At 40.1% G+C, this 19,482-nt stretch overlaps 2 protein-coding genes across 7 annotated transcripts in view; both read left to right on the top strand.

Moving 5' to 3' along the window:
- The first annotated feature begins 7 nt into the window (after positions 1-7).
- On the top strand, positions 8-7,787 carry LOC125768814 (uncharacterized protein K02A2.6-like). Of its 3 annotated transcripts, none has more exons than XM_049436964.1 (3): positions 8-956; positions 1,036-2,034; positions 2,156-7,787. In XM_049436964.1, the coding sequence occupies exons 2-3, from the start codon at positions 1,036-1,038 to the stop codon at positions 5,261-5,263; spliced, it is 4,107 nt and encodes a 1,368-aa protein (XP_049292921.1). In that variant the 5' UTR covers positions 8-956; the 3' UTR covers positions 5,264-7,787. The 3 variants fall into 3 exon arrangements, with proteins under 3 accessions (XP_049292921.1, XP_049292920.1, XP_049292922.1); XM_049436963.1 differs by having other exon boundaries at positions 8-156; XM_049436965.1 differs by lacking the exon at positions 2,156-7,787 and having other exon boundaries at positions 8-156; positions 1,036-2,147.
- A 157-nt stretch (positions 7,788-7,944) lies between these two features.
- LOC125768837 (zinc finger BED domain-containing protein 4-like) overlaps positions 7,945-19,482 on the top strand; it is a 28,954-nt gene continuing 17,416 nt past the window's right edge. Inside the window, exons 1-4 of one of the 4 annotated variants that reach the window (XM_049437034.1) lie at positions 7,958-8,545; positions 8,613-8,877; positions 9,385-9,461; positions 15,910-17,934. In XM_049437034.1, the coding sequence (XP_049292991.1) occupies positions 8,492-8,545; positions 8,613-8,877; positions 9,385-9,461; positions 15,910-16,860 (1,347 nt within the window). In that variant the 5' untranslated portion in view covers positions 7,958-8,491 and the 3' untranslated portion in view covers positions 16,861-17,934. Of the gene's footprint in view, positions 8,546-8,612; positions 8,878-9,384; positions 9,462-15,909; positions 17,935-19,482 lie in introns of those variants that run through there. The other 3 variants (XM_049437031.1, XM_049437032.1, XM_049437033.1) reach the window with 3 other exon arrangements.

Here is a 19,482-nt window from a genome sequence, read left to right on the forward strand (position 1 = left end):
TAAACGAACCTTGGGTTGAGAGCACGAGTTGGAAGGGGCATTTATTAGTGGGGCAGTTGGGTGTCAGCGATCAAATAGAACGGTTGCAACTGAACGGAAATAAAGAGCTACTGTGAACTCAACAATTTTGGCGCAGCCGGTAGGATCCGCGAAATGGTGAGTGTGTGCGCCTGATCCCATTGTAAATTTCTTTGGAATAAATGTGGAGCTAATGTTGAGATAAGTGAACATAGAATGAAGACGAAATCCAGTGGGTTTCTAATTTTAGAACTCAAGTGCGTAGAGGCTTAAATTTTGGCGGGAATGCAGGCGTGCATAATTTTGCTGCGTTGGGCATAAGATTCATTGTGGAATAAATTGAAACGAAGCATTTGAACGGTGTATGAATTAACGGTGTAAAGGTAAAATCGAGCCTAGAGGGAAATTTACAATGTTAGTGTGCTGAAGCGAGTCCAGAGAAATCTGCAGCGCTAGTGTGTAAAAGCGAGCCCGGTACAACCGTAGCGCTGTTCTTAGAAGCGAGTCCAGAAAAATCTGCAGCGCTAGTGTGTGAAAGCGAGCCCGGTACAACCGTAGCGCTGTTCTTAGAAGCGAGTCCAGAAAAAATCTGCAGCGCTAGTGTGTGAAAGCGAGTCCGGTACAACCGTAGCGCTATTCTTTAGAAACGAGTTAAAAAAAACTGCAGCACTCGTGTGTGAAAGATGAATGTATATGTTAGAATTGGTCGGGGAAATTCGAAGAATAATCTATTGAAGCTAACCCGCAGCAAGTCGTACTGATGATTTTCCAGCTTGAAGTTTGTCGGAAGTGTGAAGCCAACACGTAAAGCTAAACGCGGCACGCTATTTTTGATTACGGAAAAACACAATTTCGAGACACACTGGCCTTATATAAAAGAAAAAGGAAATCACACGCTTATTTCAGTTCAATATTGTGTTATTAAAAGAGAGGTTACTGTAGGTTACTGTAAACCAAAATATCGAATATGACAAATGACAAATAGTAATAATTTTTTCCCTCTGTACTGCACTCCAGATGAACCAGGACAAGCAATTTATTGTTCCATTGGGACCCTTTAACGATAAAGTGGATTCTCACGACTTACGTCGCGAATGGGAGGAATGGCATCGGGCCTTTGAGCTGATCCTACAAATGGGAAAAAAGAAATCCCAAAGTCGTAAGCTGGTTAGCATGCTAGCAATGGGAGGTCGTGGATTGCAACGCATATACTACAATTTGCGTGCAGTACCGGGAGAAGTTGTTCCTAAGCCAATTAAAGTGCCTATGATGCCGACTGAAATACCGGAATATGATAACGCAGTTAAGCGCCTACAACATTTTTTCATGGGAAAGCGGAATGAGCGAGTGGATTTGGAAGTTTTTCGATCCCTTAGGCAGTTACCGGAGGAATCCTTTAACACTTTTATGCTGCGACTTCGAGCTCAAGCGGCGAGATGCGAGTTTTCCGAGCGGGAGGAGAAAGAATTACTACAACAAATCACGATCGGGGCACGCGAGGAAAAAGTACGGGACAAAGCCTTAGAGAACATCATGAATCTAGATGAAATTATTATTTACGCAATGAACCGTGAGATTCTCCTACAACAACGGGAAAAACATAAACCCTTTTCTGCTGGGACGGAAGTGAATAGCATTAATCCCAGTCGCTCAAGGAATCGGAACTTCAGCTCGAGTCGTGGCATTGAACGCTATCAGCGTTATGGACGAACGCGACAGGATAATTTGGGTAATGGGCGTTACTACGGTGCATCGGTACACGGGTGCAAGCGGTGCGGTTCTTCTCGGCACTTCGAGGATTCGCGAGATTGTGTTGCTAGAAATGCACGATGTAATAATTGTGGAGGACATGGACACTATGCCAGAAAATGCGACAATCGAGTGAAACAAACTAATCGATTCTTTGGACGCGATCGCAACCGTGAATATGGACGCGAGTTCAGTCGCGGATTGAAAAGTAACACCAATACAGTAGATGTGGCAGTGACCAGCGAAGAGAAGGATCATATTGCTAAGGTGGAGTAATTGCATTGGATTTTTCTGTTGGTTTCTCGGTTTACTATTATCTGATGTTATAGAGCGGAAATGAATTGAAATGAATTTGGAATAAATAACTTTTTTTCCCCCTTTGCATTAGGTGGAAGCAATTAATTATAACAATGACTCCGTACTATGTATGATAGATGATGTGCCCGTGGAATTTATCATTGATTCGGGTTCTTCGATTAACGCTGTTACGGAAGAAGTATGGCATAAATTGATCTCCCATAAGGCGAAAATATTTAAAAGGAAGTACCAATGCGACCGTAAGTTTTATGCTTATGCAAATAGTGAGCCGTTGATGGTGACAGCGATATTCGAAGCGTTGATATCGGTCAATCCGACAAAACCAACTAACTACGCAGAGTTCTTTGTGATCAAGGGAGCGGGGAAATGTCTTCTCAGCAAACGGACATCGGAAGATCTAAAATTGCTAAGAATTGGCCTTGATGTACTTCAGGTTAACCCAGCTTTAGGCAAAGACACTAAACCATTCCCAAAATTCCCGGGAGTTCAAGTGAAGCTATCTATCGACCCTAACATACCGCCAAAGAAGATCGCTTATTTGAGGATCCCTGCTGCAATGGAACAGAAGGTGGACAATAAGATAAAAGAAATGCTTCAGAGTGACGTCATAGAGAAGGTCGAAGGTCCAGCTGACTGGATATCACCCATGGTGGTAGTTCCCAAAGGAAAGGACGATATCCGGATATGTATAAATATGAAGCACCCAAACGAAGCCATTCAGAGAGAACATTATCCTTTGCCCATTATCGACACGTTCTTGAATAAACTTAAACACTCCAAGTTTTATTCCCGGCTGGATATAACGTCGGCGTACCACCATGTTGAGCTTCACCCTGACTCGCGAGGTGTCACAACCTTCATGACAAACATGGGGCTAATGCGCTTTAAGCGCTTAATGTTCGGTATAAACTGTGCGCCGGAAATCTTCCAAAGGATTATGACGGACATGTTAAGTGGCATTGACGGGGTGATCGTATATATCGATGATATCGTCGTCTCAGGTAGCAACAGGGAGGAACACGATAAACGGTTACAGCAAGTCTTGAGGGTACTAGAAGAAAATAATGCTATGCTAAACCGGAGTAAATTCGTTTTCGGAGTCGAGAAGTTAGAAATACTGGGGTTTGAAGTAAGCGCCCAGGGCATCAGCCCATCCGAAGAGAAAGTAGCGGCAATTAAGAATTTTCGACCACCGTCATCTAAGGAAGAAGTGCGCAGCTTTTTGGGCCTCCTCAACTTCGTTGGTCATTTTATCCCGAATCTCTCCACAAGAACGGAACCGTTAAGAAAATTTATACGAGGAGAAGTAGAGATGTTCGACAGGGAACAAATGGATGCTTTTGATGATTTGCGACTGGAGTTGTCCAATAATGTTCGAGAATTAGGGTTTTATGATCCGCTTGATGCTACGGCGGTATACGTCGATGCCTCACCTGTTGGACTCGGGGCAGTACTTACTCAAACAGATCGACACACAAACAAACCCAGAATAATTTGCTTTGCTTCAAAAGGCTTGACCGCTGCTGAAAGAGTGTATCCGCAAACACAACGGGAGGCGCTCGCAGTTGTATGGGCGGTAGAGAAGCTTTACTTGTATCTTTTCGGGACCCGATTCACGATCTTCACCGACCATAAAACTCTGGAATATATATACGGCGGAAAACACCAGAACGGACGACGAGCCTGTTCCAGGGCAGAAGGTTGGGCACTGCGCCTGCAACCGTACGACTTTGAAATTAAATATATACCTGGAGCGACGAATATCGCGGATATCTTATCTCGTCTGGTATCTGAACCCGGGAAACAATTCGATGAAACATCGGACCATTTTCTGTTTTCTTTGCACGAAGGATTTTCCGCGATTACCTTGGATGAAATACGGCAAGAAACCACTGAAGACGAAATACTTTTGGCAGTTATGTCGGCTTTAGACACCAAGCATTGGCCTCCGGAACTTTTTAGATACCAAGCGTTCGAAAAGGAGCTAACTGTCATAGACGGTATTGTGGTGAGAGATGATCGTGTAGTACTACCAGCAAAATTACGCACGAGAGCATTGAAAATAGCACATCGTGGACATCCTGGGATTGTAGCGATGCGAAGAAACATACGTGAAAAAATGTGGTGGCCGTGTATGGATCGGGATGTGACAAATGCTGTTCAGGAATGTGCTGGTTGTGCGGCCGTAAGTAAGGAGTATCCACCGGAACCAATGATACGCAAGGAAATGCCGGAACGCGCGTGGCAAGAGATCGCCATTGATTTCTTTTCAGCGAAAGAATGTTCTACGTTTTTAGTCATCGTCGATTACTACAGTCGATTCTTGAAGGTGATAGAGATGAAGAATACTAAAGCGGCTAAAACAATTGAAGCACTCGAATCTGTTTTTCACGAGCAAACTTACCCTGAGACTATCCGCAGTGATAATGGGCCACCGTTCACGAGCGAAGAGTTTTCGCAATATTGCAAAACTAAAAATATCAGATTAGTGCGTACCATACCTTATTGGCCGCAAATGAACGGATTAGTTGAGAGACAAAATCAAGGGGTTCTTCGAGCACTGCGTATTGCCAAGGCAACCGGCAGCGACTGGCGGAAGGCGGTGGAAGATTATGTGTATATGTATAACACAACACCGCACTCAGTAACTGAAAAAGCTTCGTTGGAACTAATGACCGGCCGCCCAGTTAAGGATCTCCTACCTTCACTAAGAACGGATCCACATTGGAGCAGAGATGAGGAAGTACGAGAGAAAGATGCCATAAAGAAGATGCAAGGTAAACTCTACACGGATAATCGCAGACAGGCCAAACATGCTGATATCAATGTCGGTGATACCGTTATGCTGCGAAACTTTGAAACGGGTAAGCTGGAACCAAAGTTTCGTCTCGAGAAGTTTAAGGTGCTGAAGAAAATTGGAAGTGACACTATCGTGGCTAATGAAGAAGGTATCACGTATCGTCGATCGGTGACGCACCTGCGGAAATTCCCATTACCGTCTGCAGATTGCGCTGCATCAGCCCACTCGGGATCAATACCACGAGATAACTCCGAAAATGACCCTGTATCGAAAGAACAAAAACTGCAGGAAAACAAACGGAAGCGGGAGGTTGACCAAGATCAGGTCTTGGCCAAGCGGCCAATTAGGGAAAAGAGAGTTCCACTGAAGTTTTTGTAGTGATCGGAAGTTTTTTTTTCTCTTCTCAATTTCTATTTTTTTTTTTTTTGTTTTATTCGGAGAAGGAGAGAGATGTAGAGTTTAAGCATTAAAATATTTGAAAATCGGATAGGTGGCTACCTTGCTTAAACGAACCTTGGGTTGAGAGCACGAGTTGGAAGGGGCATTTATTAGTGGGGCAGTTGGGTGTCAGCGATCAAATAGAACGGTTGCAACTGAACGGAAATAAAGAGCTACTGTGAACTCAACACTGCGGATTTTCGCTTAACGATATCGAAGCCGTAAAGGCAGTGGTACAACCAGAAGTCCTTCACATATAATTCTATTTTCGGACGCAAACACTGGTGGTAACAGCGAACATTGCAAAAATGTAAGTCTGGGTAGCTGGACAGTAAATTTCCTGTTGCGATACTTCATTATGCTATATACAGTGGAGCGCCCGGTGGTGCATGTGATAAACGGCGCCAGTCCACACGGCCGGACCGGGTTCAAATCCCATCCGGACCGTCCCCCCGTAGCAAGGACTGACTATCCGGCTACGTGGTAAAATAAGTCTAGTAAGCCAGAAATGGCCGGCGTGACCTGTAAGGTCGTTAAGCCAAGAAGACGAAGACAGTGGAGCGCCGATTACCCGGGTACCTTTTATCCGGCTGTCCCATTATCCGTGCAGCTCGGAAATGACAGTTCCGAAGGAGTGTTGACGTATGAAATGCAAAACCGATGATAGCAAGAAATACAAGCTTCAAGAGGGAATGATATAATTTGCTCAAGTTCGACTAAATAGAACAGATTTATTTTGCAAAGCGCATCTAAGAAAATTAACATCTATCTTTATAAAAAAAAGTCTACCCATTACACACTAAACACTAATATTTATCAGTAAGAGAATTGTGCCTATTATCAGTGATATTCGCCTATCCGGCAAGGGCTGAGTCCCGATGAGCACGGATAATCGGTGATCCACTGTATGTATTTCATTTTCTAAATCAAAAAAATGAAATAAAAAGCTTTAAACACAAAACAACACACAGAAAATAATAAAAAAGCTCTACACAGGTTATATAAAAATGTAAACAGAAAATAAATGCTAATGCATTATAGAGGAATTTAAAGTGCAAAGAGGAAAAAACGAGGAAGAACTTTGAATACCTGTAACCATTGGTCAACTCAGACTAAAAGACTCAGACAAGTGAAACAAACGATTAAAAAAGAGAAACAAACAACAAAAAACAAAAAGTGGAAACAAAAGTTTCCAAAAGAAGAAAACTTAGTATATCTTTTATCTTGAATGTTACAAACCTCACTGAAAAGAAGGTGGTTCTATTTTCACTGTCTCGATTGACACATTAAGCGTCGCTTCATGGCGCTGCCTAAATCTAAAGCTGAAGTACAATTAGCTTCTAGTTTGTTTTTTTTACTTGTTTTATTCGTTTAGTAACTTTTAAATGGTTAGCTTAGTTCTTTAGCTAGGTCCACATTGGCCTAAATAATTAGGCGACATTTGCTCAGCTTTGCAGCAACTTGGTGTATGTCGCAGAGGCGCCCGTCTCTACACGACAGGACCGATTTTCAATTCACATCGGGTCCTTACCTCCGTACGCAGGACAGACTCAGCCGTATCGGGAAGGTTCGATCGTTCCGGAAAGGTCGCCGCGATGCACTCATTTACACTGATTCATACCAAAAGCGCCTACTAGATTGAAGAACATGGAATGTGTTTGAAAACAAGTGTTATACACGCCGGCGATCGTTCCCGTTTGTATGGAGGGAAATCCGCGACTTTTTGAGCAGCGGATTCGGGGTGCTTATGGTTGTGTTTAAATATTTCTAATGATGTTATAGAACATGAATGTTGTGGCAAGTTTTATGGCCATTCAAAATTAAGCATAAATATGTTTTAATTGCGAATTTTTACATATTTTACTTAAACCCACGAAACTAAATTTCGTATTTTAGTTTTGAAATTTATGTAGCTTGAGAACAACACACAGGTTTTTTGTTTTCAGTACGCAAATGAAATTAAAAGGTATATCAATTCTCAACGAAACTGCCTTTCAACTCAGTGAATAACTGTTTGTTCAAATACTATCATATAGCTGTGCTACAAAATGAGTTACACCCCGCGGCGACCTTTCCGGAACGATCGATTTCCCCGATACGGCCGACTCTATCTCCTTACAGTGTAGTGACCGGAGGAGGGAATTACAATTTCGGATTACTTTAACACATAACACACTCACAGTATCAGTGTGACCAGAACTACCGATTTATCTGTATTCCTACCGATTTTTGATTAGCCTACCGATTCACAGACAAGCACCCCGAAACTACCGATTTTTCAAGAATCCTACCGAAAATCACAGATATTTCTTAATATGGGTGAAGAAGTCATTAGTGTCATGAATAAATTGTCTATAGACAATGAAACACTGAATGTTTCTCCCGAGGTTTGGCTCTTTTTGTGTCGCTGAGAACGACAAAATTCACAACATTTCAACATTTCCATTTACCCTGCGAACACCCCCCCCCCCCCCCCCCCTCATACGTATTAGCTGAAAATAACATGAGGCGAACAGAATTAGGATCATACCGACAACTACCGATAAATTTTTTGCTTTCCTACCGATAACGAGGAAAACAATCTGGTCACACTGCACAGTATATGCTTTCCAGCTGACAGTTCTAACTCAACTGCCCATTTATTCTACTTTTCCGTCGTCATATCCATGTCCGAATCCATCTATATCCTTCCTACTCTTTCTCATTATTCCTGTCTTTATTTCCTGTATCCTATAATCCCTACATACAGGTTCTTAAAAATTCAAAGCAAGCCAAAAAAAAAGGTAGGCCAAGACCTCGTGAGTTTGTATTGCCATAAAACATTTGTTCATTTTCTTTAATAAAAAATAGTTTAGTACTAAACGAAACGTCTTTTCGATGCACAGTAAAGCCTTTTGGTGTAGTGTAAATGCGCCTTAAGGAGCATGCAGAAAACACTTCTGCTGTCAATTTGTGGTGAACGCCAAAGGCAAACCAATACATACCAAGACCAAGCGAGTTGAACACTTTTTGTGCTTATAATTTTAATTAAACAATACTCCGCGGAAGAAAGTTGAGAGATATTTTACTGAGTGAACAGATAAATGAACGAATAACTTATTAAATACTGTAGATTGTGTGTACTGCTGTTAAGTGGTTTATATTTTTCGTGTCGTATTGCCTGCGGTGATGGAAGATTCAGCAATGAAACGCTATGGTACAAGATCAGCAAACGCTCCAGCGGTAAGTGTTTAAAAGAATGTATTTGTATAGAATATTAAACCTCGATACGTTGTTTTTTTCCTAACAGCTTTCGGTTCGCCCGTTCGGTGCGATAAAAGAAGAATTTCTTGATGAAAACAATATGCTTGATCACACAATAGAACCGATAATAGAGGATTTTCAGGAAACAAGCTCATCCGATTGCAGCAGTAAGGACCCATTGCAAGATGACATAGAAGTCGGCAAAACAAGCATCACATTTCAGGAAACGCTCTTCACGATAGATGATTTTAAAACAGAACCAATTGACGCCATCGAAGAAAATGAAGAGAATGACAGTGTCTTTGAACCAAGTAAGTTTTATGAAAGAAGATTCGAACGTTGCAGAAAATGGGTAAATGTATGACCAATGAGTTGTAAGCGGGTGAAGTTTAAAAAAGGACAATTCCACCATTTCACGGATGGTCGTACCATTACTTATGTTGCCCGATGTTTTTTGTTTCGAATGCTGGTGCTATTGAATATTTTAATGAAGAAAATTTCAATCAATTGCATTGAAATAGTTTTCATTCTACATTGTATTCGAACAAGTTGTTTTGAGTACCGGGCTGCACTTTGGACATCTATGTATTAGAGAAACCAGAAATGAATGTTTCCGTGTTATCGATATTTGCTTGTTTGTAAGACGAATTATGTGTGTAAGACGAGTATGTGATAAATGGCGCGACCAACACGGCAGGACTGGGGATCAAATCCCATCCGGACCGTCTCCCCGTAGCTTGAAACGTAGTCATTCAAAAAGTTACTAAGTACAATGTCCTTTTTTAGTTATGTTATGTTTTTTATTGTTATATTTAAAGGTCCCAAGAAAAGAAAGCGAGATGATCAAATAGAACCACGATCAAATTCAGGCGGATTACAGCAAGCTCATCAATCTGTAAGTTATTTATTTATTTTACATATTATTACATATTGCAATATTATTTTTACATCCATTGCAACTATATCGAATAATTAAATTTTTGATGTCGTAAATATTCTTTCGAACATTCACCATCAACTAATATTCGTTTGGTCAGTGTTAAACCATCACAAAAGGTCATTCGCGACTAAATTAGCCCTTCCTTAATTTGTTGTTTCAAGCTGTCTACAATTATTTTCAGTATAATGATCCTCCTGCTGGAACTAAATCTTGAACTGTGATTTTGGTTTATTTATTCTTTATATTATTTTTTGTATAATACTTTCTATACCTTTTTCTTATACAAACTACTCTTATTAGCATTCATTGTATGTTGAAGGCCTTAATATAAGTTTTTGACTCATTTGGTCCTGACTACCATTTCCAGTCAAGCATTCAACTTGTGAATCTTTTAACTGTATCAACTAGGCGAAGTAGAACCCTTTTCATTTCCCTTCGGAACTTCCGCGGAACAATGATGACGAATTTCGTCAGCTTATGCATACGTACTGTCGGAAATGAATTAATTTGTGGCACTTAGTGGCTTAAAATTGTAAACTTTTCGGGTCGATTTGGTCGACAAAGTAAAGTAACGCGTGAGATAATATTTTTTTCTGGGTAATCAATCCTTTCGAAACAAGATTTAGTGAGCAGTGCAGAGACACCACTTTCTATAGCAGTTTCGAAATACAACCAGAAGTGGCACCAACAGCAGGCGCATAATTTTTTTAAAATGAATTAAATGTACAGAACTACCTGTTTGCTGAATCAGTTACATCATTGGACAGGTCATTTTCTGTGTTTACTAGTTCATCGGCCAGGCTACAGGAATACGCAACAGATCTAATTAATGCTCAAACTCCAAGGTTTACTCTATGAAGTTTTCTTTACGTGGAGTAGAAGAAAAGATCTTCTATTATTATACAGAATAGTTTTCTAATGTAATAAATAAAAAATCCAATTCACTATCCGCTTGCGCATCGGACTACGCTCCGTTAGAATTGCGCACAATAATTCTACTACAATCGCCAAAATTGGGAAATTTCAAAACTGGAAAATTTTGATGGAAGCCTTAGAAAAGAAGCGTCTCTCTACGTAGTGTATAATATGTATTACGTTTTCTACAATTAAAAAAAAAAGTTAATTGTTAAATAAAATGTCTAAGCTAATTGGTACTTCAAATGGGCACTTCCTCATTAAAAATGGTCTAGTTTGACAGCGCGTGGAGCGTAAACTTAACCATACGTAGGAAATGGTCTAAGTTGATGTTTGCTACCCTATACAGTGTCCGTCAATAGGAACACCGGTTGTTTTTTTGTTCAAATGTTAAATTTGGTTACTTAAAATGGTTCAAACATTATCAAACCTTAAGGGAAGCACCAGCCGAATGTTAGCTTTAATGTTCTTTGAAAAGTTATTGGATTGATCATCAAATTCTAAAGATACGAAAAGAAGTCGTAAAAAAGTCCAATATTAATGTATCAGTATGATAAGAACGGTTTAATCTATCTACAGTGAACCCCACAGTTCACAGTGAATCTACAGTGAAAAAGTATTCGTCTACCTGAATGTTTGACAGAAAAAGGCGAATTGTGGACGTTATAGGCATGGGACATTAAAATGATCGATAGGGTTTGATAGCAGGTCAAACAATTAGTACCTTTTTCACAAAATGTGGCCATAAAATATTAAAATAATAATAATAATAATAGAACCAAAACTAAGAATTTCATTTGTTACATGCACAAAAAGTATTCGTCTACTTGGGTTTTGACGCATTGTTTATTTAAGCAGGGTGCAAATTAGTTGGGTTTCCTTTTGATTTAATAACTGCATAGAGCCTTCGTGGCATCGATTTGACTAGGTTTTCTGTTACGGAAGATGGAATTTTATCCCATTCTTCTTTCAATGCTATTTTCAGGTCTTCTTTGTTACTAATTTGCCGTTTTCTGATCGCATCGTCCAGTACCTTCCATAGATGTTCAATGGGATTCATATCAGGACTCTGGGGGGGGTGTTTTAAGTTGCTTGGGAGTATTATAAAGCAACCATAGCTTTGTATTTTCTGCCGTGTGTTTCGGATCATTGTCTTGTTGAAAGACGTAGGAATTTTGTAATCCAAATTTCTCGGCACTTGATCCCAAGTTTTCCTTTAAAATTTGAATGTACATTATGTGATCCATTTTGCCTTCAATGAAATGCAATTTCCCCACTCCTTTTGCGTTCATACATCCCCACACCATGACAGAACCTCCACCGTGTTTCACTGTTGGTATCAGATTATTTGGATTCATTTCTGTATTCTTTTTTCGCCATACCATACGCCGACCATCTGATCCAAAAATATTAAATTTACTTTCGTCTGAAAATATGACGTCATTCCAGAAGTCCTCCTTCTTATTTCGATACTCTTTGGCAAATTCTAAACGTTTTTGGCGATTGATTTTATTCACCCAAAACTTCTTTCTAGCAACTCGTCCATTGTAACCATACTTTTTACAAGTATTGCGAATCGTACTGGGACATATCGTTGTTCCCCTTTGTTCCAACTCACTAGCGAGCACAGGTGCACTAGTTTTAGGGTTTTTCTTAATTTGTCGTTCGTCAGCTGGTAGGCGCTGAAATTTCCTATAGTGGGTTTGAATATCTACTTCCGTCTGACCTGTGCTTTAAAATCCCCGATGACGATCTTGACGTCGTGTTCGTGACCGTGGCAGCGGTCGTACTCCCTCTCCAACTGCATATAAAAGTTGTCCTTATTGTCATCGGTGCTTCCAAGGTGTGGACTTCTTTTTTTCATGGCTTAACGACCTCAATTTTATTTTATGATAAACCTCCTCATAATTTAATGAATCTAACAAATTTTGCTCCAAATGACACAACAGCGTAACGCTGTGCCCTCACCCTTTATTAAATGATATGATTTTATTAAAAAAAAACTATAAAAAAGCATGAAAAATAAATTAGAAAATATGGTCCAAATAACGAGCAGGAGCTGGCAACAATCCCGGTAAAAAAGCTCAAGCAATAATCTCTAAAATCATATTGGGCAACAGGATTTTCATGTTGAGGCAAATGAAATACTTGACAGGAAACGAAATACATGTTCTGGCCGGCGAACTATGCCTTTCAGGTGCCATATTGACCTGGTAAACCCTGTAATACAGGGTTTAATGGCCAATCGGTTACTGTCAAATCGCTATCTGTTTTAGCAAAGTGTCTGTTTGGCGACGCAAACCCACAATTAGTCGCTAGCAATGCTATTCTGGCATCTACAAGACTGAATCCATCAAAGCAAAGTTTCAATCGGTGCATGCTTCGATATCTGTCTATCCGATTCGAAATACATTGCTTAGTGTTCGTTGCGGTTGTATTTGGGGCCGGTTGCAAGGCCTCTCCCCGAACCCCCTGTCTCTTCGAAGGGCCTAAACGTCCCAGTTGTTTAAAGTCCCGTAGAGTGCCTGGACAGAAAGGACATCCAGCTTTCCCTAACATGGAGAACAGACGCCAGCTGTCCCCCTCCTCTCAATTTAGCCATGTAACCCATCTTCCATAGGGGTTAGGTTTACCCGTATACCCAAACTCAGATATTTCGAAAGATATGTTAGCGTTATGTACGCCGTGGACGTATTGAGTCGGAATAGGGTTCGGAGAGTTTATATTATCCTTAGAGATGCTTCGGATCCATGCCGCTATCAGTACGGTATCAGTGTTAATACATACACCGACAACGGAATAAATCGGAATCATTTGAACCAATAAATATTGTACTAGCGAGCCAGCAAATGATGGAATGGCGTATAACGCACTAGGATTTCACGTTTAATCAATTAAGAAATTGTTAAAGACAGCTCTTTTGACGATTCTTCCATCTTTCTGTGTTTTTTATTTATTTATTTGTTGAATTTTAGATATATAGATATACAGGTATACAGGTATAAATTCTTTTCTTCTTCTTTTGTGGCACTGTCAACCTCAAGGGTTCTTGGCTTGCCATTAGTGGATTTCCTTGACTTTATAGCTTTGTTACATCTCAATTCTATGCTAAGGTATGAGGCATCTGCAACGTATTCATGTCGTGGATTCATGCCGAATCTGGAAACTTGTTTTGAATCGCAACCTCGTATCCGGATTCGTTTTAAGATTCCATCCGGATTAATCTGAAGTTTCGATCGAATCATTCTGGTCTGAACGATGATCACCTTTTTCGATGAACAAGGATAATTAAACGGTTCGTATTGACAAACGAAGTTCACGTAGGTACACACGGTTATTCCTGAAGTTTCTGATTAAATTGTCCTACCATAATTCATTTTGGTGTAATCCTTCAAAAAGAGTCTCGTTCCTAATATAAGTGCTGTGGCCTTTGCAATTATTGATGACTGTGTTTGATACGTCGTTTTCTCTGGTATGATGCCCCGGTCTCTCTTCTAACAAGGCTAACATTGCTGACGGTCGTCTGAGGATCCCCGTGGTGTTTCCCAAGCTTGTCGCGCACTCCCATCGGCACGGTTCTATTACGCCTCTCTTCCATTGATTCCTAACATCGCTCTCCACTAAAATAACTAATTCTCCTATTTTGAGCTCCCTCACCGGTTCAAACCATTGCTTTGTCGAGCTATCACTGGGAGGTATTCTTTTATCCCCTCATCACGGGGATCTTGGGGATCTCATGATATTTCCTCAGCTCATTCACCACAGTTTCATTGTTGTTATGTCGAAATCGGCTAAGAAACTTTTCCACTAGCAGGTGAGTAATCCGGGAAAATGTCCAAATGTCCAAAATGTCCAGATATCCAAATTAGCTCCCATGTTTTGTTCAGTGTGAATGTCTGTCGTGGGAGGCTAATACTAGCCTACCTTTCAGGTGGAACTTCTTCCCCCCAGTCCGCCTTATCGCCAGCCCATGTTATGCACAGAGGCTCTCTTTCTCCAGGTACCCTCAACTGCATTGCTAAGTCTTCGTTCACTAATGTCATGGAAGACCCCTCATCTAAAAACGCAAATGTATTTATTTTTGTTGCCCACCCGTATATCTGGATCGTGAAGCAGCATATGATGTCGGTAAGCACAACCGTTGATATGACAAGGGCATCGATTTTTACAAGAGCGCCAATTATGCTTCTCCAGGCAGCCAAAACACATCAACAAATTTCGAGCCATTTGCCTCGCTCCTTTACTGCCAGTTTGTGGAACTTGGAACACATTATTAACTTTTGGCCCTTGATATGACAGGATGGACACCTTCCTTCCACTCATGTCGAAGTTGCGGCTTCAGCTGATTCCACCGCGCTCTCTTTCGAAAGAGTCAAGAGTGAAAAAAGTCAAGTTATGGTGAAATTGAAGAGGAATTTTTGCAACCAAACCCTAGAAGAGCCTCATCTTCCTTCACGAGGAAGGATCTTCACACTCACAAGGAGTGTGAGCTGATGTGCCACGTCATCGCTAACAGCATCGAGGTTGAGGTTATGTTTCGGTTCCCTATCCACGTGTTTCACGAATCCCGGTGTAGTCCTTCCCTATCAGCGTCCAGTTTCGCTTTAGGCTTGGGGTCACCGACCACGTGTTCCGATGTACCTGGTATGGATTGCTTACGTATCGCGCAGTTTAGACTGTTCCTACAGCGTCTTTCACACGCAACTCTCGCATAACCATGCACAGTTTGTACATTCCTTTGCATTCCTCAAATGCCAACCAAAGGCCAACTTTGAAGACAAAAGATTGTAGACACAAACGTAGTGCGATTAGCGTTTCGATAGTACAATGTTTATTACACAAAGAAGCAAAAAAAGTTAGGAAATTTCAAAAAAAAGGTGCACTACTCGGCCCCTAACCAATTGCGTTACTTTTCATTTTTTCCACTCCCGCTTTTTCAAGGCTTTCACCGCTGTTCGTCTTTTGACTGCATTTGTACTACACCTACTCTCCCGCATATCCTTTTACGCGTTAGTGCGGTCAGTATTCGCTGTCGAATACCACGCTTCCGACAAACGTTTCGACCGGTAGCAGGGTTCGCCTCCTTATTGCTTATAACAGTTGTCTTGGCAAAAAACGGCAGCAAAAATTGTTTATTTGCTGTTCTTTCACTAATCTGCCTTTAATCCATCCTTGCAACAGTTTCCTCATCACCACAAGATCATTCAGATAGAGTCTGTCGGCAGTAAATAGTAAGCAACAGATAACAATTGAAGGAAATAACATCTGGCAGTAAGCAAAAACACATGAAAATGTATTACTTCATCATCCTTTGATTTTCTATGTCAAATTTTACTCTTACCTTTAATTAAGCCTCGAGCAAGTGAATCTGCTATAATAGCCCGTACATTGATTTGATGTGTAACGCATTATACATAGCGGATACCGTTGCTTTAAAGGTTGTTGATCTCTGTGACAAACTGTTTTACATATTCTTCGGCGTTTTTAGGCTCTCTTCGCCAGGCATGTAGTTCCAGCTTCAAAAACGGCAGTTCAGCAACCGTCAACTTCAGGATTTCAAGACGCAGAACAGTGTACACCTTTGCCAGAACCACCACAACCATTCTCAAAAATAGCAGAGCACAGAGATCCAGCCAGAGTTTCTTCAACTGTATCATCTTCCAACAATGACATATTTGAGGAGATTCTGCTTCAGACGAAACGTAACCAAGAGGAAATAGAACAGCTTAAGGCTTTGGTTAAATCGCAATTCAAGATTATCATTAAATTGCTGGAAAAACAAACTGCGAAAAACGATAATGTAAAGGTGATCATTGCACATAAACATAGTGAACGAGGTAATACGCAGCTAATCGTTGCACCAGATACAAATCAGGATGAACAAAGGGATAATACACCGGTGACGGTTGCAATAAATAAAAAGCAAGATGAAAAAATTGATAATACACACGCCATTATCCTGTGCAGTGCACAGGAACTGCAACAGTGCAGTGCAACATTACAAAATACCAACGAAATGATGCAGAATCTAACATTTAATTTCGACATAATAAAGACATCGGAACAATTAAGCAGTTTCGAAGAAAGGTTGGGAAGTGATGCCCAGTTTTTCACGGCAATATCAACATGGCTAAGAGAACAAATTCATCGCAAAGATGCGAGGAATCGAATGCATGACGCTATTGATCTGGTATTTGATAGAAAATTTTTACCCACTTGCAGCTGGACAGGTATCGGTAAAACTGCCCCAAAAATAAAATTTTTAGATAAAAATAATATTTTTATACTGTTTAAGGTGGTCGGTTTGTGCCGGTCCGAAATACCTACCTTAGAGTCAGTAAAAAAGTTTTTTAAAATTAAATTAAAACACGCTGAGCAACGATCCAAATCGATAGGACAACGAAAAACTAGTTGCAAGATTTTACCTAAAATTTCTTAGTCGTCAATTTATATTGTATTTTGATTTAATAAATAATAAAAATAAATGTAATATATTGTTCAACATGTATAATATGTATGGGACGTAGTTTTAAACGATATTAAGCAGATGTTGATTTTAATTAGTGATCTATCAATTTTGATCAAGGCCCTTCGTATCGCGATCATTTAGTATATAAGAAGCCCTCTGTCACGTGTGGTTTTGTCGGTTAGAGCACTGAGCGGCAGACAAAACTTATAAGAATTCAAATTAAAAAAATAAAAATCCTTTGTTTCTATAATGTTCATTAAGCTTGTGGATTTCAACTTGAGTACTAACAATTATAAGAATACAAATAGTCACAATTCAATGTACAAGAGTTAAGATCGAATTGTTTACCTAGAGAAAAAAATGGATTCCGATTTTAGCTTCTATTAACATTTCCGAACATCTTGTTTTTGCATAAAATTGTCGATTTTTATTCATATTTTTAAAATACGTCTGTTCTGCATTAGGTCATTTTTTTAAAATAAATCAATTTAATTTAATAAAACAATAAGGCCAATAAAGTATGAGCTAAAAATATCCTTCGTAAGACAAAAACGTTCGAATAATTGGTTTATCACTCTGACAGAAGCAAAAAAAGCCGATAACAGACACTGAGATCATGCGCAATGTTAAGAAGAACTCGTTGATAAATGTCACAGAGATCCAGTTCCCTTTCCGTTTACAGTTTCCGATCGAACCGCGAGTGATGCGTGCCGTAGTGTGCCGCCTTGTGTGTTCTTGTAAGAAATCGCACTTTGCCTCCGGGAAGCGGCCGAGCCTGGCTTAAAAACCTTAAGGTAAGGGCCTTAAAACCTGGCTGAGCCACTCATTCGACTCATTGCATCCACTTAGAGCCGAGTGGTCCGCGTGATCGCAAAGTTGGCAGCAAACGCCCTGTTACGTGAATGTACCCTTTTCTTGCTGTATGGTTGATTTGACATGTTGCTTGCAACAGGTTGTTTCACTGAAATTGAAGGATTTGTCGAACGAATCGGAGGAGAAAATCGAAGCTATTTTGAGTAAAACTATATACTGACAAAAACTATATAGGATAATACGTTACGGATTCACTAGAACATGTAAGTACACGTAGCTATGGTATAACTTTTACCTACTTACTATGAGTTCTTAATACAGCTATTTTCATGTTTAGCTCACTGTCGGTTATACCATCTTATCTGGTATGCTTTCAAAACGCTTAGTTTTTTTGGCGGAAACAAGAGATGGCAAAGGAACTGATTATCGGTAATAATATCAGTTCGATATTATTATCGTAGATCCGTTTCGAACAAATGAAATTAAGAGAAGTACCTTTCGTTTAAGTACTGTATCGAAGTACAGTCTATGAAGTGAAAGAAGTTGATGTGGAAGACTTCCAGAAAGAAATACTGAGAATATACAAAGAAATGTAACGAAAGAAAGAATGATGGAGGTATTCAGCAATAAAGTCGTAAATGAATGCTTAGAATCGAACGCTGATTAATTACTGTATTTTTGTTTGTATAAAAAATGCTTGGTGGTTAGATATACGGCTTGGTCGTTCTTCAGCAAATAAAAAAAATGAAGGTTGTTGTTAAATGAATAACATAATATCGCTAATGGGCGATACACTATATACGGATAAAAACAATCATTAACTTTACGATATTTTATAAATTGTGGAAGGCTGTAATCGATTTATGGTACTAAACTCAAAGTGAATTAGATATTAAAGAAAATACCATACCATACCATACCATACCATACCATAAAATATATTGGGGCGGTCCGGTGGTGCATGTGATATACGGCGCCAGTCCACACGGCCGGACCGGGTTCAAATCCCATCCGGACCGTTCCCCCGTAGCAAGGACTGACTATCTGGCTACGTGGTAAAATAAGTCTAGTAAGCCAGAAATGGCCAGCGTGGACCTGTAAGGTCGTTAAGCCAAGAAGAAGAAGAAGAAGAAGAAGAAGACCATAAAATATGTTTGGACAAGTGTCGCATTATACATTCTATTACGCCTAAAGTGTTATGTATCTACTGGACCGGCAAACAACGTTTAACAAACAATATTGCGATTCTGGGTGGCTTCAAATAACGGGTAATGACCCTTATCAGTTTCAAATGTCAATATGATTATTAACTATTGAAGTAAAGCTAATACCAATCTCGTTTCCATTATCCTTACTTATCACCACTGATTGCTTCCAATTCATGCCCTAATATGGTCATGAATCCGCATCAATTGTTTGCCTGCGAATGGTTCCTACAGCCGATCCTTTTTATGTACCGTATTCTTCCACGCAGAATTATCTCCTAAGAGAGGATCACTACAGAGGCACTACGCCGTCTGGTGGCTGCTAGGTTCAGTGCTATGGGTTTTCTCACTCTTAGTCTCTACTCCTCCTGCAGGGCTGTGGAAACCGTTTGCTTAATTTCAATAGATGCCTTCTACATTCAAAGAATCCCGTCTGGCTGATTTTGCACATCGATGTTGATAATTTGAAATCTTTTGTCATTTGCAATGTTTTTCGCTTCATCGGTTTTAGAACCTTGTTAAGTCCATATTTACTACTGATCTTCGATCGTTGCTTTCACCCTTTCTCTTTGAG

The sequence above is a fragment of the Anopheles funestus genome, chromosome 3RL, assembly GCF_943734845.2.
Source record: "Anopheles funestus chromosome 3RL, idAnoFuneDA-416_04, whole genome shotgun sequence".
NCBI classification, from domain to species: Eukaryota; Metazoa; Arthropoda; class Insecta; order Diptera; family Culicidae; genus Anopheles; species Anopheles funestus.

What these genes read in the sequence shown, in the direction of transcription:
- LOC125768814 (XM_049436963.1), top strand. An exon ending in AGAAGGATCATATTGCTAAG is followed by an intron (nt 2,035 to 2,155) that starts GTGGAGTAATTG and finishes CCTTTGCATTAG; the next exon opens with GTGGAAGCAATTAATTATAA.